Source organism: Solanum stenotomum, unplaced genomic scaffold (genome assembly GCF_019186545.1).
Source record: "Solanum stenotomum isolate F172 unplaced genomic scaffold, ASM1918654v1 scaffold21764, whole genome shotgun sequence".
Classification (NCBI taxonomy): domain Eukaryota; kingdom Viridiplantae; phylum Streptophyta; class Magnoliopsida; order Solanales; family Solanaceae; genus Solanum; species Solanum stenotomum.
In genome coordinates this window covers 15413-36664 of record NW_026026690.1, presented here as the reverse complement: position 1 = coordinate 36664, position 21252 = coordinate 15413, and the positions used below count along the sequence as shown (strand labels likewise).

At 31.1% G+C, this 21252-nt stretch overlaps 2 protein-coding genes across 3 annotated transcripts; both read right to left on the bottom strand.

Moving 5' to 3' along the window:
• Window positions 1-4718: 4718 nt before the first annotated feature.
• Window positions 4719-6984, bottom strand: LOC125851068 (transcription factor MYB93). Its single transcript, XM_049530867.1, has 3 exons — window positions 6800-6984; window positions 6295-6424; window positions 4719-5602 (listed from the first exon to the last, which is right to left on the bottom strand). Exons 1-3 carry the CDS (start codon window positions 6930-6932, stop codon window positions 4774-4776), a joined length of 1092 nt encoding a protein of 363 aa, XP_049386824.1. The 5' UTR covers window positions 6933-6984; the 3' UTR covers window positions 4719-4773.
• A 6945-nt stretch (window positions 6985-13929) lies between these two features.
• LOC125851064 (putative pentatricopeptide repeat-containing protein At1g77010, mitochondrial) lies at window positions 13930-20747 on the bottom strand. 2 transcript variants are annotated; one of them, XM_049530864.1, is made up of 4 exons: window positions 18364-20747; window positions 17082-17369; window positions 16694-16917; window positions 13930-16047 (listed from the first exon to the last, which is right to left on the bottom strand). In XM_049530864.1, exon 1 carries the CDS (start codon window positions 20471-20473, stop codon window positions 18416-18418), a length of 2058 nt encoding a protein of 685 aa, XP_049386821.1. In that variant the 5' UTR covers window positions 20474-20747; the 3' UTR covers window positions 13930-16047; window positions 16694-16917; window positions 17082-17369; window positions 18364-18415. The 2 variants fall into 2 exon arrangements, with proteins under 2 accessions (XP_049386821.1, XP_049386820.1); XM_049530863.1 differs by lacking the exon at window positions 13930-16047 and adding an exon at window positions 16060-16336.
• Window positions 20748-21252: the final 505 nt, after the last annotated feature.

The window sequence follows — 21252 nt, the reverse complement described above, 5'->3', positions numbered from 1 at the left end:
AAATTGTGTTATTTACAATTTCATTATTGTTACATTGTGCAAACATAGAGATAGAAGATAAGCAAAAAATGGCTCTTGGCATGTGGGCTTGGCCCATTTGTGATTTGTCTTTGACACGTTGAGAAATAACAATAGTTACTCGTTGAAAAAAAGAAAAATTACTGAAATACACGTCTTATATTTCCCTTATTTCCAATATCCCCTTCTATTTCTAAAAACCTCTAAAATCCCATATTTCTTTAATGTATCCGAGCTACATATTAATGTATCTGAGCCAGTATTTAATGTATCCGAGCTAGTTTTTAATGTATCCGAGCTACATATTATGTATCCGGTTTATGTTATAATGTATCCGAGATACTCTTTAATGTATCCGAGCTACATATTATGTTGTGTTACTTTTTAAGGGATTAATGTAATTACAAACTAATGAAGATAGATTGTAATTTCATATTAAAACTATGAGATTTATGTAAGTTATACAAAAAAGAATGACTATTTTCTTTGTTAAATCTGTTTAAAAAAATGAATTCTTTGTTTTTCTTTTTGCAGCACTTTAGTTTCAGTTGTCCACGTGACATGTTTAAATAGGGGTGTGCAAATATTTAACCAACTGATAAACCGAATAAAAAAATATGCTATTGGTTTATTGCTATTGGGATAACATGTTTTAAATGGTTTTGATAAAAAAAAATATTTATCGAGTTATTGATTCAATTTTAGTTTTTTAATATTGAGTTATCGGGTAAACCAATAACCCATTAAGACTGTAGTGATTTACTACTTTTACCTCTACATAAATACTCCCGCCGTCCTATATTAGTTGATCATTTTCTTTTTCACACGCGTAGTATTAAGAAATCATAAATAAGAGGATTTTATTAATTCACCCCTTGAAAAATTTCTTGGAAATTTTACAAACAAATGTGAATACTTTCAAAAAGAATTAATTGCAAGAGTAATATAGGAAAAAATTAATTAATGTTTTCTTGATTTAGTAAGGTGGACAACTAATATGAGACAACTATTTTTAGAAAAATGATTAACTAATATGGGACGAATGAAGTATTAATATTAGTAACTCACTGATTTGCCTTTACCCTTTAGCATTCAATTCACACTTCACAATTACTTTGAGTTTACAATTTCACATTATAAAAAACATTAAACCTTAAATTAAGAACCCTATTTCTCTTAATTTTTCTTTATGTTACACTTATTAACCAATTTTAAGACTCAGATGAATTGAATGACTCATATTTTTATGGGTTAATTTTTCAATCGTGGAACTTAGGATGCTTACTTTGGAGAAATAGAAGAACCAAATTGTTAGGTGATGCATGGGCTATGCCTAATAAAAATACTCTAATTACTCCTATTAGAAGAACTTCACGGAAATAAATCATAACAATTTTTTAATGCATTACATCAATCACACTCACTTTCCAAATTATTTTATTTTTATTTTCTGTATTATAATAATAATTACTTCTAGATTAAAATCCCTTCGAATGAAAGTGATAGTTTATTAATCTTGGCCAGACAAGTATACATAATTTGAGCAAATAAGTTAATTAATTAACGACTGTAGAACATACCCAATATTAAAATATATTTATCGAGTTATCGATTCGATTTTGGTTTTTTAATATCGGGTAAATCGATAGGCGATAACTGATTAACATTGTAGTGATTTATTACTTTACCTCTACATAAATACTCTCTCCATCCCATATTAGTTGATCTTTTTTTTAACACACATAGTATTAAGAAATCATAAAAAAGTTGATAGTTTTACTAATCCATCCCTTAAAAAACTTCTTGAATTTTTTACAAACTAATGTGAATACTTTCAAAAAGAATTAATTGCAAGAGTAATATAGGAAAATTTTAATTAATGTTTTCTTGATTTAGTAAGGTGGACAACTAATATGAGACAACTATTTTTAGAAAAATGATTAACTAATATGGGACGGATGAAGCATTAATTTTAGTAACTCACTGGTTTGGCTTTACCCTTTAGCATTCAATTCACACTTCACAATTACTCCAAATTTACAATTTCACATTATAAAAAATATCAAACACTAAATTAAGAACCCTATTTCTCTTAATTTTTCTTTATGTTACACTTATTAACCAATTTCAAAATTCAGATGAATTGAATGACTCATATTTTTATGGGTTAATTTTTCGATTGTGGAACTTAGGATGCTTAATTTGGAGAAATAGAAGAACCAAATTGTTAGGTGATGCATGGGCTAAGCCTAATAAAAATACTCTAATTACTCCTATTAGAAGAGCTTCACGGAGAAAATCATAACAATTTTTGACTGCATTACATCAATCACACTCACTTTCCAAATTATTTTATTTTTATTTTCTGTATTATAATAATAATTACTTCTAGATTAAAATCCCTTCTAATGAAAGTGATAGTTTATTAATCTTGGCTAGACAAGTATACATAATTTGAGCAAATAAGTTAATTAATTAACGACCGTAAAACAAACCCAATATTAAAATTAATTCGTAATAGATTGTGTATGTGTAATAGTTAATGTTAGATAGGCTGGTAAGTACTCCTCCACTTTTAATTAGAGGTCGAAATCCTATATATGAAGTCACGTTTCTTAGGAAACATTTTATGCTTTTAATGTTGACGTCCCGGTGACTCGAATTCTGAACATTTAGTTGGATCACAATATAAAATTTGAATACCAAAGGATAAAAAGTCAAATGTTACAAATCTCCTATCAAGTAGTTAGGAAAGGGTATTTCTTTTCTACGAAGAAATTGACTGTCAAATGCTTTAAATTCACACAAACCATATGAGAAAAAAAGTCTCAATTTACTACGAAGACTTTTTTCACACACTCGTCGATATTCCCATGGTATCTCTCTACTCTTTCTTGTTGTTTTTTTTAATTATAAAAATAAAGTTTGTTTTTACATTTGTGTGTGGTTTAGTTCAAGAATAAGATATTTACTACTTCATCCATCCGTCCATTTTTAATTGTCATGTTGCATTTTTCAAATGTTAATTTGACTAATTTTTAAAGTGAAATTAAATTACATTAAATCAATATTTTAAACAAAAAAAATTAGATATTCAAAAACTATATGAAAAGTACTATAAATTGCAATTGTTTGCATATCAATATGATGAAAAAATACATCGTAAAATAGTAGTCAAATTACTTACCGTTTGACTCTAAAAAAGAAAACCAAAAATTAAAGTGGACATAGGTAGTAACTTTGATTAATGTCAAGTACTAATTGTGGAGTCACAGTATACCAAAAATAATTTATAGCGGCAATTAAGCTTAAGTATGTTTTTCAAAAGCAATTACTAATGACAATTACATTTAAGCACTCTGTAAATGTTGTTAAAGCCTATATCAACTTTAGTTCTAATGTCAATTATTAATATATATATGTATTGTTGTTAAAAGTTGTTTTTATTTTAGTGTCGTAGACTCGTATGTTGTCAAAGCAAAGGTACAAAATTTAGATAGCGTTAGGTTTTTTCTTTCGTTCTTAGCTTAACCTCATGGTTCCTTGTGGGTGGAGAAGAAATTAAGAAGGTTTTCAAACCACCTAATCCTACCCTATATGTTAGAAGTTTTTTCAAAGTTCTTATGTCATTTAATTAAGCCCTTTTATTTATTTTAAAAAGACATATAATTAATTAAATGACGCAGCCCCTGGTCATGATGATACAGGTCACGAACATCTAGAAATTATATATAGTAATGAGATCATATATAAGTGGCAACATCAAGAAATTAAATAAATGCTTTATTTGTGTACTCATTAGATTAGTATTAATTATTGTGCTTCCAATCATCTAATATATTGTTGTGTTAATCATAGACCATCAAAAATTAAAGCTATAGTCAAAGACAGAACAGTTTCTAATTTCTATAATAATTTTAAATTTATTTGTAATGATAACTGAGTTCACAATCAAATATTTTATAAAAATTAAATCTGCTAATGTAATGTGTTGCCCAACAACATAAATTAATTAAGGAGTTCTTGAACGTTTTGATCGATAGCGTAATGTTGTTTTTATATGACTAAAATAGCTATGTCGTTACATGTTCTTTTATCAAGTAACCAATAAGTTCTTGTCAATTGTTACACAAATATTGTACCTGTAGATACAACAATTGATATAAAATTATAAATCATCATGATCTGAGTGAGATCAATAAGTATTTTTTTATGTCATTAATTAGTGCATAAAATGTTAATCGATAAAAGAAGGAAAAAGAAAATCGTAAAAAGTATTTGGAAGGAAGTAACAAGTATATTTTACTAGGAAATCTCAGGTTACTATAGCTCACATGGGGAGAATATGTTAAGGGACTAAATAGCTTCTGTCACAAATTCATTTGAATTCATAATTATTTTAACATGTCATATAAATATATTTGTAAAATTCTACTGAAATCTTAACACTTATAAAATTTGAACTCATAAAATCAGAACAACAAGGAATATTTACATTATAACAATGAGGAATATTTACATTATAACACATTCAACAAGGATCAAAAAAAAAACAAGAATCGTAATGTGATTAGCAATGTGAACATATGTGTACCCTCTCAACAATCAACAACATATTTACAATAATAACATCTCAATCTCAAGCAAATTGAGTCTATAATAATCCTCACTGTCCATCTCACTCATCAACAACGTACCAATCATACTAATATACAAAAAAAAAAAATCAACTTTTTTCTGAGCCCAGCGTAAATATCAAGAAATGTCATGCATGAAGTGTTCTTCAAAAAATAATTCTGGCCAATATGAAGAACTCCCTTGATCAGCACCATTGTTAGTTGAATTACTGCTGGAATCTCCTTGATTATTGCTAATTGAAATTTCAGCCAAAGGTGGCAAATGACTTGAAGAATGTGGAGAAGGAAGAATATTAGTAATATTTAATGGGGAACTAGTTGAATTATTTTCTTGATCAAAATTAAAATTGTGACAATTAATATCGTCACTAATTTCATTAATATTATTATTCAAAGGTGTTTGGAAATTGAAAGGGACTTGTTGTGTATTATCTTGATTATTGTGGAGTAGTTGAGAGCAAGAGTTATTTTCATTGGAGAAAAGTGTTTGATTTTCAATATTGGATAAATTTAAAGAAGGGGTACTATTTTCTTTAACAAAATTTGTCAAATTAAATGCCCCTAAATCTCCAAGATTAATATTATTATTATTATTATTATTATTATTATTATTATTATTATTATTGTAATGTTGAGTGTTTAATGAGGGTGTAGGTGGTGTTGGATTATAATTATTTGAAGATTGGAATAGAAATTGTAAATATTGAATTTTAGCTAATTGGGCAGCTTCTACTTGTAATCTCACAGCATGATCTTCAAGTGGATGATGTTGAAGTAAATTTGCCAAAGCTATTATATTAGGCAAGTTTGCAAATAAATCAGTTCTTGGCTTGTGTGTCATTGGATCATATCCCATTTGAATTAGCTTCTTCTTTAAATGTGTGTTCCAGAAATTTTTGATCTCATTGTCTGTTCTTCCTGGTAAATGTGTCGCGATTGCGGACCATCTACAACCATAATATCAAAAGATATCATCAATATGAATTTTCACAAACAAGAAAACAAATGTGTTAGCAACAACAACAATAATTGTGCATAAATCTCTAGCAAAATCGAGGTCAACTATATAAATCACCATTATCCATTAGTAACTCCACATTATTTAAGCTTATTATTTAGTCAATATTATATAAAATACGATCCAAAATAGAGAAAAAGTTCAAAAATGCCCTTAAATTATGTGAAAAGAATAAAAATGCCATTCATTTATAGTTTGGCTCAAAAATGCTCTTACCGTCAATACTTTGGTTCAAAAATGCCCTTAAATTATGCGAAAGAAACAAAAATGCCCTCCATTTGTAGTTTGGTCCAAAAATGCCCTTATTGTTATTTAATGGGTCAAAAATGCTCATTTTCCAAATAAATATATTATTATTTTTAACACATTCTTTTTCTAATCATGGTTTTTTAAATTAGCAAATGTTTATCTTACTTTCAAAGTATTGACTGCAAGGGCATTTTTGAACCAAAATATTGATGGTGAGGACATTTTTTAGCCAAACTATAAACGGAGGGCATTTTTGTTCCTTTTACATAGTTTAAGGACATTTTTGACCCATTCCCTTAAAAATATACCAAAGTTCTCTATTTTTTTTACTGACATATAAATAATGTAAGTTATATTGAAAGAATTAATTACTTGTTTCCTAGGATGGAATGGAGATGAAGAATTGTTTGTTCTTCTTCTTCAGAAAATTTGCCTCTCTTGATATCAGGCCTCAAATAATTAGTCCATCTTAACCTGCAGCTCTTCCCACACCTATTAAGTCCTATATAGCATATAAAAACAACAAATGTTAGTTTTGTTAAAACAAAAATCATCTATGTTATAACCAAGAACTTACCTATCGAAATCAGAAGCAAAGAAAATTCAACATCTATTATATATACATAAACCATATATAATTTTAACATTCTATATATAATATAATTTCTGAAGAAAAAAAAATTTGAGATAAACTCCTTACGCGCCCCTAGCTAGCTACCTTTGCTCATGCCAAAAAGAGGTTGTTGCTAATCCCACTTAGCAACGAATTTTCATTAGTTACGAGTAAACCATGGACCAGCGACGAAGCTCGTAGCTAATTCCGTTTTTAGTAGTGATAAAAAAAATTATTATTTTTTTGTTGGAATTATTATAATACCTGCAAGCTTAGGAAGGGCTCTCCAACTTCCATGACCATGTTTGTCAATATAATCAACAAGTATTTGATCTTCTTCAGGAGTCCAAGGTCCTTTTTTGAGCCCATTTTCATCACAACAAGGAGACCTTCCCATTTTAATTTAATTTGTGGAAGAATTTATTTGTAATTTTTCTTTTGGTTTCTTCTATTTGATGCTACCAAATTAGACATGTTTAGTATTTATACAATTGAGCAGTCTAGTTTCTTGTACTTTAATCCAATTAACAAATTTTGATTTTGACAGTTATCTTCATACATAATCGACTATAATAAGTGGGCAAGGAACCTTTTAAGTTTATTTGTTTTAAACATTAATCTTTAAGTTAGAAATTTACTTGGTCAAAATTCTAAATAAGATGTAGAGGACCTGCCGACCATGGATTATATTGTTCTACTCTCTTTTAATTTTTATTTCACTGTCTAAGTTTGACTTGGTATGAAATTTAAGAAAGTAAAATAATAATAACTAAATTTTATTGCTTTAAACTAAAAATACGTGAAATATATCAAATATCCTTTAATATTGTGGTATTAAACATGTCAAGTAGAAAGTTGAAATTTAAGTGTTACCAAAAAAGGAAGATATATTCTTTTTGAAACAGACTAAAAAGAAAAGTAAGACAAACAAATTGAAATCGAGATGAATGTAGTAATAGTATATTTTCTTATTAAGTCCGTAATTAAGTTCTATTAACCTATCCCTAAATGGGGTATATTTCTATTTTCTTGTTTTAAATTTCTTTAAACGACTTAACTTTCATTTTGATACATTTTCTTGAGAGGAAAATTTCTAATGCAGAATTACTTTTATATAAAAAAATAAAATAAAATAAAATTTAGGGTAAAATTTTGAATATATCTAGGTTTTAAAGAATTTTTCAAATTTCAAATTTCAAATACAACCAAAAAAATATTAATGTTCAAATAAACATGGACTTACTTGTATCCCGACTAAAATTGCTTGCTTGCATGAATAATATCTCTTTAAAAAAAGTTGATTTCTTTTAAAAATCTAATTTTCTAATAGATAATGGGACCAGGTTGTTTCTGCTAGCCAAAAAAGACGTAGCCATGCAACGAATAAATAATAAAAAGAGATTTTACTGCGTCATTTGCTTGCATGGCTTGAAATTGCTTTAGTCAAAATTATTATTATTTTCACTAACTTTTCACTTTTGTTTTATTCCATTTTTTTTTTTTTAATTCAATTGAGTGAGTGCACACTCTTAGGCTTAACTTGTTAAATGAAGTTTACTTGTATAATTCACTTTACCTTTTGATTTACGAAACTTGAGAAAAATCTCTAACTTAGTCAAGGGTAATTAGTCAACTTTTATTAACTATACAATAAGAATTAGACTGTGCGTTGTGCGTGCTCCTTGTTTTTTTATACGACAATAATAATAATATATTCAATATAATATCACAAATAAATATAATAAAGAGGGAGTATATATCTTATTCCTATTTTTATAAAATGAAAAAGTTATTTCTGATATATTAAAATCCCGACTAAGAATTTTTTGTCCAATAACACTAAATGATAAGTCTTGATGGTTTAATTTTCTACATCGAGTTCACTTGTGCCTATATCATATATTTATAATATTTTAGCCATATTTGAGCCTTATATTACGATAAGTAGTTGTTCGTAATATCGACAAGCTAACAAGATGTAACATATCCCAATTCCCAAGCATTTTTATAGTTTCTCAGTAAGGTAATCAATACAAAATAATTTCAATAGGATTAATCTTAACATTATTAATGATAATATTATTAATACATCTTATTTAATAATTTCCCTGTCCCATTTTATATGGCTTACTTTCCTTTTTAGTCAGCATAAAAAATGACATATTTATATATTTTTGTACTCTAATTTAGCTTTAAAATGCTCAGTTTACCATTAATAACATGATTTTCAGCCGGCCAGACATATATCTATAATTCATTTTAGACCACCATTTTCAAAAATAGATCTTCTTTATTTTTTTAAATCTGTGTCAAGTCAAACTAATTCATATAAATTGAAACGATGAAAATTACTATTTTTATATATCTTATCAAACTGTACTAGTTATAATGTGATTTTTAACCTAATGTCTCATATTCTGTTCTTTGTCCCCTTACTCCTATTCACATGGTCCATCACGTCTTAAAAAAAGAAATAATTCCAAAACTATAAATAAAAAACCCAGTTCCACCATCAAAGAATGTAGTATAGTAGATGAAGTTATTTTTTTCTTAACCAGAGTCTCAGGTTCAATCTCAAAAGAAAAATAATTAGTAGTAGAGAGCAAAAAAAATCGGACAGAAAAAAAGGGGAGTAAGTAGCAGTTAACCATGAGATATGGTGTATAATACACGTGTATACCATTATAGTAAGTTAATGATAACACGTAAGGTAACAAATTTAGGAAATTAAACTAGCGTAGAAAATGACACCAACATACTGAACCAAAAAAAAAACATATTTCACAGTCGTATTATATTTATTAATAAAATTAATTAATAGATTGAATATTGTAAAATATATATTTTTTAAAAAAGGGTGATGAAAGTGAGTTGACTATAAGGAAGAAACTGGTTAGAAGTAAAGTTGGTACAGCAAACGTCCTAAATTTTCACCTAATTTCATTTTTGGAACAAATTAATTAAAATAACTTTCACTTTTTTTTTGAATATTTGGCTTTTGTTGTTTTCTTGTTATGCCAACCAAAAATCTTTTGTTTTCCGACAGATTTTTTGGTTTAGTATTTAAAAAATATTTAATTGGTTTAGTATCGTATAAGCTACTCTTTTAGTTATACATAAGTCCAAGATGACTTAATCAAATAAATGGGAAATTACTATATAGCTAAAATAATATATTAATAACGACAACGGTAGATTTGAGCTTTGGGTATAAAGAAAATTATATGTTTCAAATGGGTTTTGCATTGCGCGATTCGAATTTAGTCGACATTTTAGTGTGGATTCTGAACACCAAATGAGAAAAAAAATAACGATAATTGTATACTTTTCTCATGAAAATATTAATAAAGAACTTTTTTTTTTCAATTTCGCATAATTTAAGATTTTTTTTTTTTCATTTTTTAAAGCGTGCTAGCTTTACTATTGGAGTGCATGGCAGTGGGCTTATATCAAGGAATTAATACACCACTTATTAGGGAATAATGGACTTGAAAGCCTTCATGTGAACTAATGAGGCCTCAAACTAGGTATATCATGGGCTCACCAAGGGCTTAATACACAAAAAGTTTTGTTTTCATTGTTTTCATTTCAACGAAAGATTCAAAAATAACTTCAATTTGTATTTATGATTAAATATAATTCTAATTTTTCAATATTATTTTTCATTTTGAAAACAAAATTTATTATTTTCAAATACTCACAATTGTCATGTTCATGCACTCCCTTAAGCTTGAATGTGAATTCCAACAAATCTTTGGAAATCTTATATACGGGTTTCTTATGTCAATGTAACATCAATCAATTTTTTTAAGCTAAACTGGTCGCATATATATTAAATATATCGATATTATATGTAGTGTATAACTGAATATATATAATGTATCATTATGTATCAAAGATGTGTGCATATATATATATATATATTCATATACATTATTATATCTCTTCAACAAGTTGTTACTTTTTTCAATCCCGACCAGTTCAAATCTCCTTTAAACAGTCTCGAATTTTAGATATGATGAGTTCCTCTCAATATTTTGAGTCTTTTGATACAGCATTCACATGAAGTGATTCGTGTTTGTGATAGGCCGAATTTTAGATATGATGACCTCCACTCAATATTTTGAATCTTTTGATATATCATTCACATGAAATGATTCATGTTTGTGATAGGCTGAATTTTAAAATTTGAGTTCGGAAACTATTTAATAACAAATTGCAATGAACATCTATCCATTCAAATCTTTCTCTAGCTTAAATTTTAAATATAAGCTCTTCTCAATTTTTTTGATATATTATTTGCCCAAACAGATTATCGTTTACGCCAATCAAATTTTAAGGGGATAATTGTATATAATAGCAAACAATTAATTTAAATTAAATTCTGTAAATATAGTTTGATTTAATTGTACCTCATAGCAAATTGTTGCTATTTCGCCTCTCTCCTAGCGAATCTCGCTCGCCACTCTCGTTCTCTCCCTCGCCTCTCTCGCTTTTTATACAAACGCAAATGTATAAAATGCATTTGTGTTTGTATAAAGCGAGAGAAAATTGTATATGTATATATATTTTCGTTCCCCTCTCTCAGATCTCGCTCGCCACTCTCCCAGATCTCGCTCGCTCACTCACCTTTCTCACTTTATACAAAAATGCAAATGTATAAAATGTGTTTGTGTTTGTATAAAGCGAGAGAAAATTGTATATATACATATATTTTCGTTCCCCTCTCCCAGATCTCGCTCGCTCACTCGCCTCTCTCCACTTTATACAAACACAAATGTATACATTGTGTTTGTGTTTGTATAAAACGAGAGAAAATTGTATATACAAATACAAATGTATATATTTTCGTCCTATACACTTATGATTATACAAATACGATCTTCCCCTGCCAAGTTTTCTTTTGTTTTTCTCTCTTTCTCGCTTTTTACAAACACATATTATACAATTGATCTTTTGTATATGTATACCAAAGCAGATTATACAACTGCTTTCTTTTGTATAGTATAGCGAAATTATACAACTGCTTTCTTTTGTATATGTATAGCGAAATATACATATTTATGTTTGTTATGGAGCGCAATTATGCAAACTATAGCTATAGCATACAAATATAATTTTTGTGGTTGCTCTATGTGAAAGTTGCTCAATTTTAAATATAAGCTCTTTCTCAATTCTTTTGATATATTATTTATCCGGACTGATTCTCATTTACGCCAAGATCAAATTTTAAAACTCATAAAGATAAGATTTTTTTAAAAAGCGGCCTTTATTATAAAAAAGAGTCTCAATTAAACCCCAACCAAAAGGAGCCACAAAAGCAACTTCATTAGCGTCAGTAAAGAAAGCAAATGTAAATTTACCTTTGCATAAAGTTTAGGAACTAAAGAAGAAGTGACGTTTCCCATCCTCCCATCATCCTGAACTATTCAATAACATGTTTTTGCCTGAATTATAACTTTCTTTAGATTAAAAATATTTTGGTCAAATAAGTCCACCTGGCACAAAGATTTCATGGTAAATTAAGAAAATTCCGTGAAACCTTAATAATTTAGGTATGAAACTATGTCACTCCAATGATAGCTCGTGTTCGCACGCAACAGGCAAATGCTGACAATGCTGTCAGGGCACGCATATTGCCAACACCCATGTGTTTAAGCGAAACAAAGGCAAAATCAAAATTTGGAACTTTATTACTATGATTTCAAGTGCTAACAAGTAATAAGTAATAATTGTGTTCTAAACTTAATAATTGTATATATTGAATAAAAATAGACGGACCCATATCGTGCTTCTAGCTCTGCCCCTGCGCGCAGAAAAGGATGCGGCCCCTCCAAGTGCCGCCTACTGGACCAGCTTTTCCTTTGCTCAAGTCCAAGTCATATTTAATGTAAATGTAAAGTAGCTTTACTTCTTGTATTTTTATTATGCGCTTCTAGTTTATTTATGTCAAATTCATGTAACTAGGGTTTATTTTTTTAAAAGTCTGATTAAGGGGTATCAAGTAGTCAAACTTTTAAACAAGAATACTCGATTAATAGTTATTTTCTCTAATGCAAGCATACTTTCACACATTTTCATTCATGTTCTCTCAATCGTTAATATTGACTTTTTCCTACGTCACAGTCTAATCTAGCGTACAAATAGTTTCTTTTGTTGAAAGATACTAACTGAACACACATATAATATGCCGCGCAACATTAATATTGTTTGGGGGCTTGTATCATAAACCATTGTCATCTCAACTTATCTCTCAACTTTTTTGATTTTTTTTTTCTTAAACTAAAGAAGGAAAAGGATAACAAGAAAACAATAGAATTAAAAAAAAAAACACTATACTTTCTATGGTTTGAGGTATGACAGGGTCATGTTATAATAGTTTAGTTATTATAATTCTGGGCATAGTGTGTACCCCCATTGATACAAAAGTCCAAAATGTAACTGATGGTATCACATGATGAAAAGAGTTGGAACACCAAAAAGTGTTGGGATATTACATGGCCCCCTCCATGTGCATTACCTCCTTCTTCATCACTCATAGCCAGCTATATTATTACTTAACCAAAAAGTAGCATATGGGAAATTAAACAAGAAAAAGTTGCACTTTTTTTAATTGTTTTTACACTAATCTTGATAATCACTTTTAATTTATTTTTATTTTTTTAAAGAAAACAATACTAGAAACAATTTTACTCTAGTCTAAAGCATTACACTATGCAGATTCAAAATTTACAAATTCTGAATTCTATAAAAGATAGCTTATTGAGTACGAGATAAATTACTCCCTCATATTCATATTATATAATGTTTTTAACTTGGATATAGAAATTCACTTGAGTAAAGTGTTTTCACTAAATTATTCTTAATTAATTAAATAGTATCTATTTAATATGATTTCTTGATTTATATGAAATCACACTTGTCTAAATAACGGTAAATTTGAAAAAAAAAAACAATAAATATAATCTTTATTAAAAATTCTCTTATTTTGGACTATTTTGGACTGAATGTAAAAGCTTAAAACACCTAAAAAAAAATACAATGTAATATGGACCAGAGGGAGTATATTTATATATATTCAGTAGATTTCTTAACACAGACACAATGTTTTGCCAAAGCTACTGAATTTTGAAGAATCCGTAGTTAGAACTCTAGCTTCACCTTTGATTTCCAACAACAATTGAAACTAAATACAACTGCACAATAAAAGAACTTATTCTAGTATCATTTATCCCTTGTAAAAGAAATGAATTTCAGAGTGAATCAACTTATACAAGATTGAAACAGCATGTTATAATGCTGAACAACGCAGTTGATGATATTATACAACTTCTCAAATAACAAATAATTAAGCCGACTACTTTGGTAGGGAGCGCTCATACCCCCTCCAATTGAATCAGTGTATTTTGAATACCAGATGTCTAACTCGAACAAAATAAGCCGATTACTAGAAGCAGTACTGCAATGTTCAGATATGTTGCAAGACAAACACAACAAACAGCAGAGGAAACAGGTGAAAAAGCAGAAGGTGCAAGAGCAGCAGAATCAGGGCCAATAGGGTACATCACATCATCTGGATTTTTACTCGGATTCGAAGGAATAGTTGGCATTGAAGAAACTGGAGGCACCACACCACCAGAAGAAGGCAAGAGAGGTGCAATATCTGGTGATATCTCTGAGAATGGAGACGCCGCTGGCACCGGAGGATTTGCAAGAAACTCTACTGGTGTTGCTGATATCAACTTCCTCTCCACATTCTGTGACACTGCTAAAGGTGTTTTTGCAATGAATATGCACATAATGAGTGTTGCTACAACAAGAAAGCAAAAGGTGCTGGCCATTATCTCAGAAAACTAAAATTCAGTTTAATTCAATTCCTTTTTCTCTTGCTAATGATGAAGAAATCAATAGCACATAGGCTCTTTATCTCTCTTTTTTTGAACAATAATGAGTGAGGAGAGAAAAAGGATGAAAAAGGAGAGATTGATCTAAGATGGGCTATGATTAAAGGTGAGCAAAAGTTTTGACAATTTATATGAATTTAGTGAGTGGTATTGTAAATATGTACAGGTTGGCATGTTAAGAAGTAGACAAAAATTCCCTAGGTGATAATAATTATTTATTATCTTAAGTACTTTATTTTAATTATATCATGCTTTTTTCTAAAGGGTCTTTTATAGGTACTGATCTGGGATCCTCTCAAAGTTGATTTATTGGGCAGTGGGCTCTATATATGATATTCCTTTTCTATTGCCCTAGTTGCAAATCACTGTTGGAGTTCTACAGTCTCAAAGACATGAGCTAGTTCTAAGCATGAATCATTTTGACAAACTGAATTTGTTTCAAATATTTGACGTTTTAAAGAAATAAATTAGAGCATTACTTTCTCTCAAACTCATCCTTACTGCTCCAATTAGTAGAGTGTTCATTAAGTGAGACGTATAAGATAAACACAGATGACAGTATAAGCAAATAATCGTTGAAAATATCTTTCTTAAGAGATGAACGCACACAAAAACTTAGAAGACAAAACATGAATCAGAGAAACTATTACATTTAAATTTAACAAAAGTGAAGAGAAACCAAAGATTGAATTATTGGTGGGCAAAGTTGTTGAAAGATCCCCCAAAAGGCAATCAAAATTACCTAGGGAATGATACAAACAAGAAAGTCCAAAAGCACTCATCTCCACCCTGAAGTTTCATAAGAACTTTAAAGTTAAAAGATACTATCTAGTATAATTTTTTATACAATTACTTAATTATTCCAAAAGAGAACTTGGTGTTTGCCCATTAGAGCTAACTTAGTACAGAAAATGACAAAACTAAGTCATAAAATTAATATGTGCCTTCCAACTTTTCTACCTTTTACGAAGTGGCTCTAGCATCTTTCAGTGTGATTACCTATTAATAATTATTAACCTTAGTTAACTGCATTGGACATTAATAAATTCTAAAAATTGACATCAGAGTTTGATTTTAATATAGCTAGCTCTAAAAGCAAGAACCTAGAGATACTACAAGTCTGGACATCAAAACTAAAAAAATAAAGTGAATAAACATAAAATAGAATATCACAAAGCCCCTTGGGTTGTCTTTGGGTGTAAGTCTAATAAGTTGGTGCTGGGACATGTGCACAGATAACTGCTATTTAAAACACAGCTAAGAATTTACGAAGTATTTAGTTGCCTCAAAATCAACTTTAAAACTGCAGGACTGAAGTTGAAAATCTCGAATTTAATGGTTGGCTTGCCAATGCACCAAAGCCTAATTGTAGACATGAGCCTAACTTCAGACCTGAATTTGTGAAGTTAGGCCCAAATTCAGTTATTTTACAAATACTAAAGTGTCCCCCTTGAAATTTAGTAAATCAAATTACAAGTTACCCTGATGTGTGACCTCTCAAGTTATGAGACCATACCTTTTTGCCATTAGATGGAAGTTCATACGCTGCAACACATTTTCCTGACTGATTAACTTTGCCACACGCCTGAGGTTCAGGTATTTTACTATCTGCAGGTATAGATTCTACCCTGTCAGAATGGCTGCTTACATAATTGTTTATGGATTCCGTCTTCACAGGTGGTAAATTTTCAAATCAAGCTATAAATGGAAATGAGCAGTAAGGATTATCATTGTAGTAGCTGAGGAATGCCTCTTGTCTGTCTGACTGTATTGTATATGTGTGTGCGGCATCTTTGTCAGCGTGTCTAAGATAAGTATCAGTTATCACATGAACAAACACTACATGTTGATCAAATTAATCGAGCACTATACAATGCTTGCCTCAACTGCAAAGCACCTAAAATAAAATATAATATAATATTCTTATTCAACTGCCTATCATTTAGGAGTAAAAAAAACTAAATTGTAAATTACATAACTATGGTATATTTACTGAGAATAAGGGGGATGGGCTGTTCGCTCACGTTAATTCAGATAAACTGAATCTCGAGTTTGAATGGTCGAACTAAATAGAAAGCTCAACTTCAAACTAATACAAGCTGACTCGAGATTTATTCACAAACATGTCAGTATTTTACAGCTCTACTATTACTATTTCTCTTTTATCAACCCAAAGTTCAAACAAAAGATCCCAACCCAAAAATGAAACTAAAAGATTCACCTCAGATGCAACCACTTTGAAAGTGTAACATACCTCACAATCCACCAGGGAGCCAGACCAATATCTTCTCGTTCAGCGCTTCTGCAAATTCATCCCAGGTTCATACAACCTGAAGACAAGCATCTCACTTTTGTTTCGCAACATCAAATAAATTTTATTGGAGGACAGAGGTGAGTATATCTTTTGCTTGTTCAACTAGATTAGCCATGGAATATCTGTTTGACTTTTAGCTGCATTTAGCGTCAAATAGCTCATACCTGGGAAAGTTATTACAAAGCTAAAGTAAATATATAGCATCAAGCTTGGTATCCAAAAGTAACAAATTTAACAACAAACAAAAATGATTTCTATTATCGTGTCCTATTTGACTTTCTTAAACAACTGGCAAGTAGAAAGAAAAGACAGAAGTTACATTTCCTACCTGGTCGTTTGCAAGGCCTTTTTATCCTGGTTCAATTCTTAAGGGGAAACCCCCTTCATTCTCCCAGGAAAAATATATTTCCAGCCAAGTAATAGTTCTCTCTGAGGTCAGCCACGGCACAAATACCTGATTCATTCACGTTTTTAGCCATGACAGAGCATGCATCAAAGATCCCTTGAGTGTGAGCATCCTTTGAAGGGCGCAGGAAGAATAATTACTTGAGTTATCGCTACTATAGGAGGTCAGACCAGCCCCTCTCATCCCCATGAACAACATCACTATACCAACCTGCCACAACATCAGTTAAAAAGAAGTGAGAGTTAGCTTGAATAACAAAGTGGAAAACTATAAAGACAGTTTCTGAATAGCTTTGAATTCGTATCGCTCTGGTCGTATAGGCCCATGAATTCTGCTAGACCATAGCCTTCTCTCCTCATTTTCAAAATTTATCTCCAAACATTTTTGCAAATTTCTGTCCTAGACAATTTCGAAATATCACCTTGGATATCACGGACAGTGTTAAGAATTAAATCCTGACAAATAAAGTTAATGAGTGACAGATAGAAACACCAAGAATTTTCAGAGAAAACACTGTTAAGAACTGCCAAACGATGTGCATGACTGAAGCAGACAGATGCCTAAACTATAGTGTATAGAGCCCCCAGCAAATCCTGGCAAATAAACTATAGTGTATAGCACCTTGGATATCACGACAGTGTTGGGAATTAAATCCTGGCAAATAAAGTTAATGAATGACAGATAGAAACACCAAGAATTTTCAGAGAAAACACTGTTAAGAACTGCCAAACGATGTGCATGACTGAAGCAGATGGATGCCTAAACTATAGTGTATAAAGTCCCCAGCAAATTTCTTTAACTCACGCATCTTTCCCTTAGTGACCAAAACAGCTAAGAACTCTTCATATCTGCATCTACATAATTCCAAGAACCTGAATTGCAGATAGTAGCATGATCACTACTTTATAAAAAGATAGTAACATGATCACCACTTATAGAAAGATACTAATCTGTATAAGCAAATATATCCAACAAACTTGAATGATAAGGCTGTAAGCTGACAGCAAGTCTTTTCTGTCCTAAATCAAGGCATCTGAGAAACAAACTGCTAATTCTCACAAAGCCCTTCAACTGGGATGTGCTCACAAAATAATGCAACAAGATTAGAAGAAAACCATTGTTACAAGAACATGAACGAGCCCGAAAAAAAACAATTAATAGCTTCAAAAGATATTGAAGTGGGTGGCTTAAAAATAAAGTTAACCTCTTCTCCCACTGCTGCAATAATATCCGGAGACCTGTACTGCACTTTTGTCTTACATATCACTCCAGCTTCGACCAGAACTTTTATGGATTTTCTTTTCTATCATCAGCCTCCTGACCAAAGCAGATCTTTCCCAGTCCTCAGAAGTAGCAAATATGTTTGATAACTGCACGAAAGCACCTGAATTCTCAGGATCAAGCTCTATAATGCGTTGGGCCACGAGCTGTCCTAGTATCTTGTTACCATGAGCTACACATCCTCTCAAAATGGATAACCACATGCTTGAATCTGCCTCAAATGGCATCTTTTCGATGAGGTTCACAGCTTCTTCAAGACATCCTGCTCTTGCATAAAGATCTACCATACAGGAGTAATGTTCAATCCCTGGATCAACGTGATAATCGTAATTCATTGAATTAAACCACCTTTTTCCCTCTTCTAGTAAACCACAATGATCACAGGCAGATAAGACACCAATAAATGTGATATTTGTTGGCGAAACACCCGCACTTCTCATTTCGTGGAATAGATTCAAAGCTTCATTTCCGTAACCATTTGTAGCATAACCCATCAACATAGAATTCCACGAAACCTCGTCGGATTTCATCACTTGGTCAAAGAGCTTCCTGGCATCACTAACAAAACCACACTTGCAGTAGAAATCAATTAAGGAGGTAGAAATTATTTGATCACAATCAATCCCGATGATAACAGCTCTTGCAAAAATCTGTTCACCAAGTTCAACTGAAGCAATGCTTGCACAGGCACTGATGACACTTGAAAAGCTAAATTTGTCCATCCTAAAATCCATCCTATTCATCCTGTAGAAAAGATCCAGTGCTTCAACTGGACAACCATATTGATTAAGACCAATTATCATAGAGTTCCAAGATATTAAGCTCTTGTAGGGCATTGACTCAAATAATTGCCTCGCATCTTCAATTCTGTTGCAGTTGAAATATATGGTAATCATAGAATTTAGCAAGATGGTATCATGTGTTTTGAGTTCATTAAAAACTTTGGAAGCTTCATCAGGACATCCACATTTAGCATATGTGTCAATGAGCGCACTAGCAATGACAAGGTCATCCAACAGTCCAAGCTTAAAACCATAAACATGCACTTGCAAACAATTTTTAAGGGCGTGTGCACTAGCACAGGCATTCAATACACTAGCTAATGTAGAGGAATCCCCTATAACTCCTTCTTTGTGCATCTCCTCAAAAAGCAATAATGCTTCTAACACTTCATCGCATGACACATACCCAGAAATCATGGAGTTCCATAGTACAACACAAGGATCAGTTATCAGGTTGAATATCTTTCTAGCATCATCCATTCGACCACAGTTTGAATATGCTGAAATAAGTGCTGACAAGGAAAAGTTATCAGGATTCTGCATTCTATTCAAAATATAGCTCGCATTATCCAAATCACCACCCTTTCCATACATGTTAACTAAAGAACTTGCCAACACAGAATCAACTTCAACTTCGTCGACTATAATACGAGCATGAATTTGCTTCCCCAAATCAACACTTCTTGTGTCAGCACAAGCTCCTAATGCAGTTGCCAAAACAAACGAATCTATATGTGATGCACCACCCGTCTCACGAAAATCCCAGTCTATAAACTCCTTAAACAAGCATAAAGCCACTCCAGGGAATCCCATTTTCGCATACCCATGAATAAGTCCATTCCAAACTACTTCATTCTTCCGTGGCATTTCACTCAATAGTCTTCTAGCAACACCCAACTCCTCTGCTTTAACAAGACCAAGAATGACCACATTCCAAGAAAATTCATTCTTGGAAGGCATTAAACGAAACAAGTCCAAAGAATTGTTTATCTTCCCCCATTTCATATACCCTTCAATCATGGTATTCCAAGTGAAGCAGTTTCTCTGAGACATTTCATCGAACAGTAACTCTGCATCAGCCATTTGTCCACACCTAGTGTACATTTGAAGAAGGCGATTGGCTATTGTTAGAGCAGAGTTAAGGATACCCCTTTTGAGGAAAACGAGGTGGAGTTGCTTCCCTTGTGGAAGAGATTTGTTGCTGTTAACAGAATTGAGCAGTCGAGCACAAGATTGCAAGTCTAGCTCCATCTACTAGATTATGTGATCATAAGTTTTAAAATGGTTAGACAAACACAGAAATTTAGCAAAAATATATCTTCAGGTGAAAATGATAAGGCAGCTGATCACACTCATACTCTGCTATGAGTTAATTACTCACTTCAACAATGTTTAATCTTCTAGTGGAGACTTGAAGGAAATTTTTCTTTACTAGTGATGGTTACACCAACTTTATTGTTTGGGGTTGAGTATTAGCTAATCAAAGAATTCTCATATTTCACAAGATGAAGTTTGCATAAATAAGGATGTTTGTTGCCTTGCATTAGGGAGGTGTGGTTATATTAGGAGAGAAAAAAATTAGAAATGAAGATATTCGTGAAAATCAAAAAAAAATTGGCGGAAGACAAGATGCCGGAAGCAAGATTGAGATGATTTGACATGTGAGAAGTTGGTTATGTTTGGTATCACAATTGTGTAGAGGTAGATTGAAAAATATTATGGAGAAATGATTAGATAGGATATGACATAGTTTCAGCTTATCTAGGACATAACAATAGATAGGAGGTCGTGAAGGACACATATTAAGAAAGAGGGTTTAAAGGTAGTAGTGTGTTGTCTCACTTGTCTCACTAACCGTCCATATTGCTTAGTAGTGTGTTGTCTCACTTGTCTCACTAACCGTCCATATTGCTTATGTAGTTTCTTGCCTTTGATTTATGTAACTTTCTATTGTTTCTTGTACTTCAATTAGCGTATTATCTTGTTATAGTTATTGTTCAATATGTTTTGTTATGCTTTCACTATATATA

Excerpts from the sequence above, each read along its gene's own strand:
- LOC125851068 (XM_049530867.1), bottom strand. The coding sequence starts at position 6,932 with ATGGGAAGGTCTCCTTGTTGTGATGAAAATGGGCTCAAAAAAGGACCT. Across the intron at positions 6,425-6,799 it reads AGCCCTTCCTAAGCTTGCAG|GACTTAATAGGTGTGGGAAG; the intron begins GTATTATAATAA and ends TATGCTATATAG. Across the intron at positions 5,603-6,294 it reads CATTCCATCCTAGGAAACAA|ATGGTCCGCAATCGCGACAC; the intron begins GTAATTAATTCT and ends TTATGGTTGTAG.
- LOC125851064 (XM_049530864.1), bottom strand. The coding sequence starts at position 20,473 with ATGGAGCTAGACTTGCAATCTTGTGCTCGACTGCTCAATTCTGTTAAC.